The 14,826-nt window shown below is 42.6% G+C and overlaps 1 protein-coding gene across 2 annotated transcripts in view; it reads left to right on the top strand.

Annotated features, from left to right (window-relative positions):
• Positions 1-14,826, top strand: part of alcama (activated leukocyte cell adhesion molecule a) — a 75,358-nt gene that overhangs the window by 28,211 nt on the left and 32,321 nt on the right. For both annotated transcript variants that reach the window (XM_065008112.1, XM_029629949.2), the window contains exons 2-4: positions 5,253-5,359; positions 8,427-8,646; positions 9,351-9,415. In XM_065008112.1, the coding sequence (XP_064864184.1) occupies positions 5,253-5,359; positions 8,427-8,646; positions 9,351-9,415 (392 nt within the window). The remainder of the gene's footprint in view (positions 1-5,252; positions 5,360-8,426; positions 8,647-9,350; positions 9,416-14,826) is intronic.

The following is a 14,826-nucleotide window of genomic DNA, read 5'->3' as shown; positions in this document are numbered from 1 at the left end:
CGTCCCTTTTTCAGGACCCTGTCTTTCAAAGATAATTCGTAAAAATCCAAATAACTTCACAGATCTTAATTGTAAAGGGTGTAAACACTGTTTCCCATTATGTTCAATGAACCATAAACAATTAATGAACATGCACCTGTGGAACGGTCGTTAAGACACTAACAGCTTACAGATGGTAGGCAATTAAGATCACAGTTATGAAAACTTAGGACACTAAAGAGGCCTTTCTACTGACCCCGAAAAACAGCAAAAGAAAGATGCCCAGGGTCCCTGCTCATCTGCCTGAACGTGCCTTAGGCATGCTACAAGGAGGCATGAGGACCGCAGATGTGGCCAGGGTAATAAATTACAATGTCCATACTGTGAGATGCCTAAGACAGCGCTACAGGGAGACAGGACGGACAGTTGATCGCCCTCGCAGTGGCAGACCACGTGTAACAACACCTGCACAGAATCGATACATCCAAATATCACACCTGTAGCACAGGTACAGGATGGCAACAACAACTGCCTGGGTTACACCAGGAACACACAATCCTTCCATCAGTGCTCAGACTGTAGGCTGAGAGAGGCTGGACTGAGGGCTTGTAGGCCTGTTGTAAGGCAGGTCCTCACCAGACATCACCAGCAACAACGTCTCCTATGGGCACAAACCCACCGTCGCTGGACCAGACAGGATTGGCAAAAAGTTGCGGTTTTGTCTCACCAGGGGTGATGGTCGGATTCGCGTTTATCTTTGAAGGAATGAGCGTTACACCGAGGCCTGTTCTCTGGAGTGGGATCGATTTGGAGGTGGAGGGTCTGTCATGGTCTGAGGCAGTGTGTCACAGCATCATCAGACTGAGCTTGTTGTCATTGCAGTCAATCTCAACGCTGTCCGTTACAGAGAAGACATCCTCCTCCCTCATGTGGTACCCTTCCTGCAGGCTCATCCTGACATGACCCTCCAGCATGACAATGCCACCAGCCATACTGCTCGTTCTGTGTGATTTCCTGCAATACAGGAATGTCAGAGTTCTGCCATGGCCAGTGAAGAGCCCGGATCTCCATCCCATTGAGCACGTCTGGGACCTGTTGGCAGGTGCCTTGGCGGAAGAGTGTGGTAACATCTCATAGCAAGAACTGTCAGATCTGGTGCAGTCCATGAGGAGAAGATGCACTGCAGTACTTAATGCAGTTGGTGGCCACACCAGATGACTGTTACTTTTGATTTTAACCCCCCCCCCTTTTGTTCAGGGACACATTATTCAATTTCTGTTAGTCACATGTCTGTGGAACTTGTTCAGTTTATGTCTCAGTTGTTGAATCTTGTTATGTTCATACAAATATGGACCTTTTTTTGCTGAGTTTATATGGCATACCAATCTGAACTGCTTTCTCGGCATGTCCAGCCCACTCATTATCTCATCCAATCATGGCTAGTGGGAAGATTGCCTCTTTTTCTGTGGCTTAACCAACAAGGCTTGTAATATAACATTTTTACAGATGGTATACAAGTTTGTTATTAAGGCACATGAATGTTCACATGTTCCAGAAGGCATTTCTGCCAAAAAATGCATTATGTAAAAAAAAAAAAAAAGTTAAAATGGCTCTCCTGTGAAGTTGTGACTTGCGACATATGCATAGTTTCCTGAAACGGGTCACATTTACATTGCAAGTTTATGCTGTAGTCTGACTACTTGGCTCGGTTTGGTAATGTTGGCCACATTTGAAGAAACCTTACTGAAGACTAATTGTATTATAGTGCCATTATAACCATTCATGACTTATGCCTCTTGTTTCAAATAAGATTTTTTAGAATGGTTTGTGATAGTGCTTGATAGAACAATATTAATGTTTTTAAATGTGTAACTTCCTTATGCAGCTAATCCCTTATTCTACATAGAGACATATTTTGATTTTGACAGGTGAATTTATTGTAAATGTTAGCCTCACACCAAGCTGTTGTTTTTTTTCACACTCCTTGAACACCTGAAGGCAGACTTATCTTCCTTTAATTATTCGCACACCTGCACAACCACATGAAGGTAAACTTCCGTCATATTTTGAGCCTGTAATTAAAGTATTCAAAAGCTGTCAAAGTACATTTCTCAGTATCATCATTCTGAATAAGTTCTAAGAAATCACGAAACATTAATATTAGATGTGCGTGAAGCATGGAATGAGTTAAACTCTAGTTCTTTATACAAATCCATATAGTTTACTTGTAATTTGACAGCAAAGAAAGATTGTCCACCGACACTTTCCTCATAGTACAAGTATAGTATGCGCTTGAGGAAATAGTTTAAAGGGTATAGGCCATGCAAATAAACATCTGTTCCCTGGTCAAAAGCATTCATTTGTTAGGTTGCACAATCACCTGTACAAGATAAAAACCATAGCACTTCTCAGCCAGAGCAAATCCGTTGGGCACAGACATCAGTTCAACGTCTAGTTTTGATTTACATTTGGTTGAGTTGTCAACGTGAGTTCAACGTGAAATGAATAAAACACTTCACAAGGTCATTGGATTCAGTTAAACATTGGGTAAAAAACAAATAGACAAATGCCCTTACGTTTTGAGTTTTTACAAATCCTAATTAGTTTCCCACGTTGATTTGACGTCATCACACGTGGAAATGACGTGGAAGCAACATTGATTCAACCCGTTTTAAACCAGTGGGAACAACCCCATTGCTGCAGGTCAGAATCAGTTGCCAGGATTTGTTTTTGAGGAAGGGCAGTTACTAGTCGGAGAGTATTTTGTTTTTATTTGAACGGACACACTTTCATGGGCTACATGGAGCAGTAGGCTGACTGCACATGCTGCTCCTATCATACTTGGGAGATTTTTCCCTCCAATTCCAGACAGCTCAGCATGGGGTTATCAGAGCGCAGCTTCATTTAATTCTCAGATGAGACTGGGCTGTTCAAACCAGACCAGCATTCCCGGTTCGCTACATTCATCAAGTGCACCTAAAGTATTTTGAAAGAACATTTTGAGCCAGGTCTGGAAAATGTCAAGGTCTTCCATTTTGTGAAATACGTTTTATTTTGTGTAAGTGGAATTAGGAGAAAAACAGTTGGTTAAAATCCATTTTGAGTCCCTCTCACATACTCACTTTGAAAGGTTAGCGTCTTCTCAAATTCCAAGCAATAAAGTTTGATGTACATCTTTGACTCAAACAATGAACTTATTGAAGGGACCTTGAGTCAGACACTCACACCACTTCCTCAATTGACTCTTGTGCATTTTAGCAGTTATATTTAGAGTACTCGTAACTATAAGCTCTGTGCTGAATTGTCTTGTACCTCGTGTCTTATATTAAGTGACCAAAATCACATGCGCCCATTTTCTTCATCAGCACCGTAATACACTTACGCATGGGATATTGAGAATGTAAATAGAATGGGAACATGAGGCTACTTAGGCAAGTGCAAATGCCACTTTGTCTGTGTACTGTTGATTTGTGTTGGGATTGCCAATAGCTTATTGCTTTGGTATGACCAGAATTTGAACTCTGCCTTGCTCTGCTTCTTTGGCATAAAAGCTCAAAGACAGCAAGGAACCTATAGAAGTGGTTGGAGTGAGAAGATCCCTCCAGTCCTGCTCCCTGTGACCTGTGCCATTCATCTCCTCTCCTAAAGCTGTCCAACTCACTGCCTGGCGGGGCCTCATTGTCACCATGGCAACCTCTACCATAGGGCCTGCTCTGTTTTCCTGGAATGAAATGGTTAGGGATGGCAGTGTGGCTCAGCTGCCTCGTCGGGGTGTTGGACCCTAGCTTACCACTGTCACATATTACTCACAGAGAAGCACTTTGAAATGGAAACTGTTTGGTTGGGAAGTTCTTCACCAAAAATGCGGCACCTTAGAATTATGTTACTCAGTTGCAGGATCCCTGCTTGCATTGTTTGCCTTCCCAGGTGACTTTGTTTTGCATGACCTTGTCCAGGTACCCCACAGTGATCTAACACTATGCGATCCCCATAGAGCTCAATTTAAAGGTGCTACACATAGGATTTGCACACACAATTTTTGCATTAAATTATATTGTTTCACAGTAATACTTACCAGCCAGTGTACTGTTTGACTGTGATATTTGCCTATTGATTTCTACCGTTGGAGTGGTATCTGTTGTCAATCTGGGAGCAAAACGAAAGTTACTTTCGGTTTAGGTCCACCAGCTTCCACAGTGGTTTTTGTCCACCAGCTTCAAACAGCTGTTAAAACTATATTTGTTATTGGAAAGATATTTTACGGGAATCTAGATGAACATTGCTGCAGGGACTTGCTTCCATTCAGCCACAAGAGCATTAATGAAGTTGGGCACTGATTTTGGGCGATTCAGCCTTGCAGTCTTCTTTCCAATTCATCCCGATAGCAGGAAAGGGCTTTCCCCAAACTGTTGCCACAAAGTTGGAAGCACAGAATTGTGTTAAGCTTTCCCTTCACTGGAAGTAAGGGGCCTAGCCCGAACCATCAAAAATAGACCCAGACCATTATTCCTCCTCCACTTAACTTTACAATTGCCATTATGCAAAACCCAGATTCGTCCGTCAGACTGCCAGCTGATGAAGCACAATTCATCACTCCAAAGAACGCGTTTTCACTGCTCCAGAGTCCAATGGAGGCAAGCTTTACACCACCCCAGCTGACAGTTGGCATTGCGCATAGTGATCTTAGGCTTGTGTGTGGCTACTTGGCCATGGAAACCCATTTCATTAAGCTCCCTACAAACAGTTATTATGCTGACGTTGCTTCCAGAGACAGTTTGGAACTTCGTAGTGAGTGTTGCAACGGAGGACAGACGATGTTTTACGCACTATGTGGTGGTCCTGTTCTGTGAGCTTGTGTGGCTTACCACTTCGAGGCTGAGCCGCTGTTGCTCCTAGATGTTTACACTTCACAAATAACAGCACCTACAGTTGACCGGGGTAGCTCTAGCAGGGCAGAAATTTTACAAATTGTATTTTTTGGAAAGGTGGCATCCCTATGACAGTGCCACGTTGGAAGTGACTGAGCTCTTCAGTAAGGCCATTCTATTGCAAATGTTTGTCTATGGAGATTGCATGGCGTTGTGCTCGATGTTATACACCTGTCAGCAACGAGTGTGGCTGAAATGGCTGAATCAGCTGTTTTGAAGGGGTCCCCACATGCTTTTGTATATATAGTGTATGTATATTATGGACATTTTCTGAAATTACAATGCCATTTTTTGTGGAAAATCCTGTGTTGCACTTTCAACCTTCTTTAATTTTTTGTTTTTCAGTTCGTAGCACAGTAACTGTAATAGGCTTGTACGGAGAGACGATCGAAGTGCCATGCAATAATGGAGCTGCCAAGCCAGAGGATCTTATCTTCACTAAATGGAAATATGTAAGTTGTCTTTTTACTGTCATTTGTCTCCCATTGTCTGTTCCAGCTACAGATGTAGGTCATCCAAAAGCTGAAGTCAAACAAACTGATTTTAAATCAGCACATTTTACACGCACACTTTCCACATGATTATTATCCAAGAGAACATGACAACAAGCGTATTGAATCATTAATGAGGCGGTCTAGACAGCGTCTAGAGACGGAACACGTTTTTGGTGGTTGAAACCCTGTTCCACCCCCCAAAAAATATAAAAAAAAACGGTTAAATCTCATATGTTGTAATTCAATCCAAGGCAATAACATACATATTGTTGAATTTTTTTTAATCCAAAGTAATTTTTTATACACCTATTTATATTTAGAAGTGGCTGTCCCAAACCCTAACTCCTAAAATTCATAATTGAGAATGAAGCAATTCAGTATTTTTTTATTTCAATATTCTTTTTTTATTTCAATAGAACATCTTGAGTTCATCTATTATTACATTGAATGATAATGATCTAATTAGTAGTATATTTTTAAACACCTTTCTCAAAAGAATGCTTTCTCAAAAAAATGCTGTGCTCTACTTTACTTTACTTTACTGTGCTGTACTGTATTATACTCAAGTTTACTCTACTTGAGTTTCTTACAATTGAAGAAAGGGCCGATGGACTCTTGAGACCACATCGATTTGGTATTTAACTTGTCATGGTCTCAACTCACTGAGTCTGGGTTTGTATTTTGGGACCAATGTCCTGGTATAAATCTTGGTCTTGAAGTGTTACAGATTCCGCGATAGAAATGTAAAGATCATTTCCGATTTAGCCGACATGCAGTGTTTATCGTGAATGCACTCTGCCTTTAAATTTATTTGCGGATTAAATAAAGCCCCTAGCCCCTATGCTCTCTGAGTGCATTGTCTGAGCAGTTCCAGCCCATAGGAATCCCCACCCAGTTGACTTTTAAATATTGGAAGACCTAAATGGCAATGTCTATGCTAAAAGTAATTATATCCATCTACAGTCAGGGAAAAAAGTATTTGATCCCCTGCTGATTTTGTACGTTTGCCCACTGACAAAGAAATGATCAGTCTATAATTTTAATGGTAGGTTTATTTGAACAGTGAGAGACAGAATAACAACAACAAAATCCAGAAAAACGCATGTCAAAAATGTTAAACATTGATTTGCATTTTAATGAGGGAAATAAGTATTTGACCCCTCTGCAAAACATGACTTAGTACTTGGTGGCAAAACCCTTGTTGACAATCAGAGGTCAGACATTTCTTGTAGTTGGCCACCAGGTTTGCACACATCTCAGGAGGGATTATGTCCAATATTCTCTTTGGAGATCTTCATCAAGTCATTAAGGTTTCGAGGCTGACATTTGGCAAATCGAACCTTCAGCTCCCTCCACAGATTTTCTATGCGATTAAGGTCTGGAGACTAGCTAGGCCACTCCAGGACCTTAATGTGTTTCTTCTTGAGCCACTCCTTTGTTGCCTTGGCCGTGTGTTTTGGGTCATTGTCATGCTGGAATACCCATCCACGACCCATTTTCAATGCCCTGGCTGAGGGAAGGAGGTTCTCACCCAAGATTTGACTGTTCCATCGTCCCTTTGATGCGGTGAAGTTGTCCTGTCCCCTTAGCAGAAAAACACCCCCAAAGCATAATGTTTCCACCTCCATGTTTGACGGTGGGGATGGTGTTCTTGGGGTCATAGGCAGCATTCCTCCTCCTCCAAACACGGCGAGTTGAGTTGATGCCAAAGAGCTCCATTTTGGTCTCATCTGTCCACAACACTTTAACCCAGTTGTCCTCTGAATCATTCAGATGTTCATTGGCAAACTTCAGACGGGTATGTATATGTGCTTTCTTGAGCAGGAGGGCCTTGCGGGGGCTGCAGGATTTCAGTCCTTCACGGCGGACTGTGTTACCAATTGTTTTCTTGGTGACTTTGGTCCCATCCCAGCTGATCCTCCCGTGTAGTTCTGGGCTGATTCCTCACCGTTCTCATGATCATTGAGATCTTGCATGGAGCCCCAGGCCGAGGGAGATTGACAGTTATTTTGTGTTTCTTCCATTTGCGAATAATCGCACCAACTGTTGTCACCTTCTCACCAAGCTGCTTGGCGATGGTCTTGTAGTCCATTCCAGCCTTGTGTAGGTCTACAATCTTGTCCCTGACATCCTTGGAGAGCTCTTTGGTCTTGGCCATGGTGGAGCGTTTGGAATCTGATTGTCTGTGAAGCATTTATTTGGGCTGCAATTTCTGAGGCTGGTAACTCTTAATGGTAACTCTTAATGAACTTATCCTCTGCAGCAGAGGTAACTCTGGGTCTTCCTTTCCTGTGGCGGTCCTCATGAGAGACAGTTTCATCATAGTGCTTGATGGTTTTGAGACTGTACTTGAAGAAACTTTCAAAGTTCTTGAAATTTTTTAGATTGACTGACCTTCATGTCTTAAAGTAATGATGGACTGTCGTTTCTCTTTGCTTATTTGAGCTGTTCTTGCCGTAATATGGACTTGGTCTTTTACCAAATAGGGCAATCTTCTGTATACCACCCCTACCTAACTGATTGGCTCAAACACATTAAAAAGGAAAGGAATTCCACAAATGATCTTTTAACAAGGCACACCTGTTAATTGAAATGCATTCCATGTGACTCTCTCATGAAGCTGGTTGAGAGAATGCCAAGAATGTGCAAAGCTGTCATCAAGGCAAAGGGTAGCTACTTTGAATAATCTCAAATATGAAATATTTTTTTATGTGTTTAACACCTTTTTGGTTAATACATGATTCCATATGGGTTATTTTATAGCTTTGATGTCCTCGCTATTATTCTACAATGTAGAAAATAGTAAACATTTAAAAAAAAAAACTAGAATGAGTAGGTGTGTCCAAACTTTTGACTGGTACTGTACATAAAATACATTAAAACAATTACAGTGAAGGCTACTCTTGAATCAAGGTCAACACAAATCTGTGTACAAATGTGTCTCAAGATGAAAGTGTCTGATGAATTGCTGAAGTCTGACTGTGCAACTTAACGTGACGGTCCTCTGTGGCTTTGCTCAAATCAGAAGATGGATGACGGCACCTCCGGAGACCTCCTGGTTAAGCAGGCGCACAAGGAGCAGGCCCAGATCCAGGCCATGGACGGCTACAAGGACCGAGTGACCATCGCGGCCAACTCCAGCCTCATGATCCAGGGGGGTTCCCTGGTGGACCAGAGGACCTTCACCTGCATGGTTGTGTACGGCTCCAACCTGGACGAGCACCCTGTCGACGTCTTGGTCCACAGTAAGTAGTAGCTACATCTGGGTTATGTTCATTAGGTACAAAATAAAATGGATGTATCTTACAGCTTCCCCTTGTTGTGGCGAGCTTGAGAAGCCTTTGAAAATATTCAAAATAGTGGGTGGATTGAAATCAACATTTAATCTCAGACCTAAAGTGGAAGCTGTGATGACACTTAATATAAAAACATGTCTCCCTAGGCACTGGATGACATATTCAAAGTCTAGAAAAGTTACAAACTTTTTGATGGAGATGCACAGGTACAAGTTTCGCTTCACTTAGACAAACCTGTTCTCCCTTGGGAGGTCACTTCCGCTTCGGGGATAGCCTATAGGTGCAGGCAGAAAAACCAAATATATACGATCCTGATCGAAACATTGTCTTATGTGTGTGTCTCAGTGAATCACAGGGGAGCATTACAGAGTTAGGGACATTACCTTTTTCAAGGGAACCTTCAGGCCTGGTTTCATGGGGTTGTCAGACACCACCCTGAAGGCAGGATGAGAGGGTATAGATGGATTTATTTCCATAGAGAAAATAGTACTAATTCTATGCAACTTGTTGTCATGTTGCCATATTGCCAACCAACCATAAGTCCAGCCTACATCATCCACTCATTACACTATGTAGTAGTATTACTGGTTAAATTTGAGCATTGAGTAGAGCATTTACATTATTCACGGGTTTATTGTTCATCGTTTTTGCAGAGAAGCCGTTGCCACCACAGATAAAAGACAAAGCCAAAGAGCTGGAGAACGGCAAACTGACGTCGGTAAGTAGAACACATTTAACACAGAACATAGCAGACTTTTGCCCCAACTCACCAACTATAAATACTGAACAAAAATATCAACACAACGTTAAAAGTGTTGGTCCCATGTTTCATGAGCTGAAATAAAAGATCCCAGAAATGTTCCATACGCACAAAAGCTTATTTCCCTAAAATGTAAACAAATTTGTTTACATCTCTGTTAGTGAGCATTTCTCCTTTGCCAAGATAATCCATCGACCTGACAGGTGTGGCATATCCAGAAGCTGATTAAACAGCATGATCATTACACAGGTGCACCTTGTGCTTAGGACAATAAAAGGCCACTCTAAGTCCAGTTTTGTCACACAACACAGTGCCACAGATGTCTCAAGTTTTGAGTGAGCGTGTAATTGGCATGCTGACTGCAGGAATGTCCACCAGAGCTGTTGCCAGATAATTTAATGTTAATGTCCCTACCATAAGCTGCATCCAAAGTTGTTTTATTGAATAAGGCAGTACGTCCAACCAGCCTCACAACTGCAGACCACATGAAACCCCGCCAGCCCAGGGACCTTCACATCCAGCTTCTTCACCTACGGGATGGTCTGAGACCAGCCACCCGTCTCGCTGATGAAACTGGGTTTGCACAACCGAAAGATTTCTACACAAACTGTAATGTGTGCTCTGCGTCTGTTCTTGATCAGTACCCTTGCTGCAGTATTCTGTATGTTTTGCAGTTGACCAATGGCTTTCTTGAGTAGACCAGACAGGAGAGCATTATAGTAGTCAAGCCTGCTGTAATAAAAGCATGGAGGAGTTTCTCTGTGTCAGCCTGAGAGAGAAACGGCCGCACCTAGGCAATGTTTCTCAGGTGGTAAAAAGCTATTTTGGTCACATTCCTAATGTGTGATTTGAAATGTAGTTCTAAAATAACACCTAGGTTTTTACCTGGTATTATCTTTATTGCCCGTGAATTAAAATGTGCTGCCAGATTCTCTCTCTGTGCTTTGGCTCCAACAATAAGTACCTCGGCCGTGTCTTGATTTAGATGGAGGAAGTTGTGAGCCATCCATGTATTTAAATCACTCAAACAGTCTAATAATTTATCCGTGGAGCTAAAATCCTCAGGAGACACAGAAACGTAAAGTTGTGTATCATCTGCGTAGCAGTGGAAATCAATGCTGTGCTTTCTGATAACGCTGCCAAGGGGTAACATATATATAAACTGAACAGTATCCAAACCAAAATCAAACCTTATGGAATGCCACATGTGATATGCATTTTGTCTGAGTTATGTTCACCAAAGGTGACAAAAGACTCAACCTGTTAAATAGGTCCTAAACCAATTTAGATCAACCCACCTCTCCAGTCTGTCCACTGGACATCATGGTCAACCGTGTCAAATGCAGCACAAGGACACAGAGCTGTTTGGCATCTGTGTTGGCTTAAAGATAATTTACTACTTTAACTAAGGCTGTCTCTGTGCTGTGGTGGGCCTGAAAACCAGACTGGGAATTTAAAAAAAATACAGTTGGTACTTAAAAAATAATTTTGCTGTATGAAAACCAATTTCTCCAGAATTTTGCTTAAGAATGGAAGGTTGGAGATTGGCTGAAAATTGCTAAGAGCTGAAGAATCAAGATGAAACCCCTTCTGAAGAAAATTTAAGTTAGCAGTTTTTAGTGCTGTGGGCAAAGTGCCTGTGAACAGAGAATGATTAACAATAGCTTGCACTTATTTAGATATGTAACCACTGTTTTGAAGAAGGTGGTGGGGATCGGATCGAGAAGGCAGTTAGAAGGCTTACGTTGTGAATGTGATATCACTTTCCCCGAACATGTTTGTGTCAACCAGGGACAATAAATCCATAGTGCCTTTGCGTGGTAGGCTAGGGCACATATCATCAAACTTCTCATCAGGTCTTGCTTGACTGATACCCAGCATAATGTTTGTTATCTTATCTCTGAAATATGGGGTAGGATTTATCAGATCATCAATGGTCGAGAAGAGCACTCTCAAATGATTCTGATTAATAGTGATCAAGTTAGAAAAATGAGCCCGTTTGGCATTTCTAATTGCCTTGTTATATATGCCAAGTTGCTGTCTCAGAATATGATAATGGTCCTGCAACTTTGACTCTATCCACTTCCTCTCTGTCTTGCCATTTCATCCGCCGCCATCATCTCATGTTTCAGCATGATAATGCACAGAAAATGACCCCGTTTTTAGCATGGCCTACATACTCACCAGGCATGTCACCCATTGAGCAGTCAATCAATCAATCAAATGTATTTATAAAGACCTTTTTACATCAGCCGATGTCACAAAGTGCTGTACAGAAACCCAGCCTAAAACCCCAAACAGCAAGCAATGCAGGTGTAGAAGCACGGTGGCTAGGAAAAACTCCCTAGAAAGGCCAGAACCTAGGAAGAAACCTAGAGAGGAACCAGGCTCTGAGGGTTGGCCAGTCCTCTCTTGCTGTGCCAGGAGTACACGCCAGTTGGTTTTTCATAGCCGATCATTCAGAGTTAGAGACAGCAGGTGCGGTAGAGAGAGAGTCCAAAACATCCGGTCCGGGACAAGGTAGCACGTCCAGTGAACAGGTCAGGGTACCATAGGCGCAGTCAGAACAGTTGAAACTGGAGCAGCAGCACGACCAGGTGGACTGGGGACAGCAAGGAGTCATCAGGCCAGGTAGTCCTGAGGCATGGTCCTAGGGCTCAGGTCCTCCGAGAGAAGAGAGATAGAGAGAGAGAATTAGAGGGAGCATACTTAAATTCACACAGGACACCGGATAAGACATGAGAAATATTCCAGATATAACAGACTGACCCTAGTCCCCCGACACAAACTATTGCAGCATAAATACTGGAGGCTTAGACAGAAGGGGTTGGGAGACACTGTGGCCCCACCCGATGATACCCTCGGACAGGGCCAAAGGCAGGATATAACCCCACCCACTTTGCCAAGGCACAGCCCTCACACCACATGAAGAATATCTTTAACCACCAACCTACTATTCTGAGACAAGGCAGAGAATGACACACGAAGACCTCCCCCACTGCACAAACCAGAGGGGGGGCACCAACCCAGACAGGAAGATCACGTCAGTGACTCAGCCCACTCAAGTGATGCACCCCTCTAGGGACGGCATGGAAGAGCACCAGTAAGCCAGTGACTCAGCCCCTGTAATAGGGTTAGAGGCAGAGAATCTCAGTCGAGAGAGAGGAACTGGCCAGGCAGAGACAGCAAGGGCGGTTCGTTGCTCCAGTGCCTTTCCGTTCACCTTCACACCCCTGGGCCAGACTACACTCAATCATAGGACCTACTGAAGAGATGAGTCTTCAATAAAGACTTAAAGGTTGAGACCGAGTCTGCGTCTCACATGGATAGGCAGGCCATTTCATAAAAATTGAGCTCTATAGGAGAAAGCCCTGCCTCCAGCTGTTTGCTTAGAAATTCTAGGGACAGTAAGGAGGCCTGCGTCTTGTGACCGTAGCGTACGTGTAGGTGTGTACGGCAGGACCAAATCGTAAAGATGGGTAGGAGCAAGCCCATGTAATGCTTTGTAGGTTAGCAATAAAAACCTTGACATCAGCCCTCAACAGGAAGCCAGTGTAGGGAGGCTAGCACTGGAGTAATATGATCCAATCTTTTGGTTCAAGTCAAGATTCTAGCAGCTGTATTTATTTAGTGCTTTATCCGGGTAACCGGAAAGTAGAGCATTGCAGTAGTCTAATCTAGAAGTGACAAAAGCATGGATTAATTATTCTGCATAATTTTTGGACACATTTTTGCAATGTTACGAAGATGGAAAAAAGCTGTCCTTGAAATATTCTTGATATGTTCGGCAAAAGAGAGATCAGGGTCCAGAGTAGCGCCAAGGTTTTATTTGAGATGACTGTACGACTGTACAACCATCAAGATTAATTGTCAGATCCAACAGAAGATCTCATTGTTTCTTGGGACCTAGAACTAGCGTCTCTGTTTTGTCCGAGTTTAAAAGTACAACATTTGCCGCCATCCACTTCCTTATGTTTGAACAAAGGCTTCCAGGGAGGGCAATTTTGGGTCTTTCATCGAAATGTACAGCTGTGTATCATCCAAATAGCAGTGAAAGTTAACATTATGTTTCCGAATGACGTCACCAAGAGGTAAAATATATATTGAAAACAATAGTGGTCCTAAAACAGAACCTTGAGGAACATCGGAATTTACAGTTGATATGTCAGAACACAAATCATCCACAGAGACAAAATGCTATCTTTCTGACAGATAAGATCTAAACCAGGCCAGAACTTGTCCATGTAGACCAAGTGCAGTCTCAGTGCTATGATGGGGTCTAAAACCAGACTGAAGCGTTTTTGTATACATCGTCTTCAGGAAGGCAGTGAGTTGTTGCGCAACAGCTTCTTCAACATTTTTGGAGAGGAATGGGAGATTTGATATAGGCCGATAGTTTTTTTATATTTTCTTGGTCAAGGTTTGGCTTTTTCAGGAGATGCTTTATTACTGACACTTTTAGTGAGTTTGGTACACACCCGATGAATAGAGAGCCATTTATTACATTCAACATAGGAGGGCCAAGCACAGGAAGCAGCTCTTTCAATAATTTAGTTGGAATAAGGTCCAGTATGCAGCTTGAAGGTTTAGAGGCCAAGACTATTTTCATCAATATGTCAAGAGATATAGTACTAAAACACTTGAGTGTCTCTCTTGATCCTAGGTCCTGGCAGTTTTGTGCAGACTCAGGACAACTGAGCTTTGGAGAAATACGCATATTTATAGAGGTGTCCATAATTTGCCTTCTAATGATCATGATCTTTTCGTCAAAGAAGTTCATGAATTTAACACTGCTGAAGTGAAAGCCACCCTCTCTTGGGGAATGCTGCTTTTTAGTAAGCTTTCCGACAGTGTCAATAATACATTTGGGATTGTTCTTATTCTCCTCAATTAAGTTGTAAAAATAGGATGATGGAGCAGCAGTGAGGGCTCTTCAATACTGCACGGTACTGTCTTTCCAAGCTAGTCGGAAGACTTCCAGTTTGGTGTAGCAGCAGTGAGGGCTCTTCGGTACTGCACGGTACTGTCTTTCCAAGCTAGTCGGAAGACTTCCAGTTTGGTGTAGCAGCAGTGAGGGCTCTTCGGTACTGCACGGTACTGTCTTTCCAAGCTAGTCGGAAGACTTCCAGTTTGGTGTGGCGCCATTTCTGTTCCAATTTTCTGGAAGCTTCAGAGCTCGGGTATTTTCTGTATATCAGGGAGCTAGTTTCTTATGACAAATGTTTTTTGTTATTAGGAAGCGACTGCATCTAGGGTATTACGCAAGGTTAAATTGAGTTATTCAGTTAGGTGGTTAACTGATGTTTGTACTCCGATGTCCTTGGGTAGGTGGAGGGAGTCTGGAAGGGCATCTAGGAATCTTTGGGTTG

This window comes from Oncorhynchus nerka, linkage group LG23 (assembly GCF_034236695.1).
Source record: "Oncorhynchus nerka isolate Pitt River linkage group LG23, Oner_Uvic_2.0, whole genome shotgun sequence".
Lineage (NCBI taxonomy): Eukaryota > Metazoa > Chordata > Actinopteri > Salmoniformes > Salmonidae > Oncorhynchus > Oncorhynchus nerka.
The sequence above is the reverse complement of the archived record's forward strand: the minus strand, read 5'-3'. Positions and strand labels throughout refer to the sequence as shown.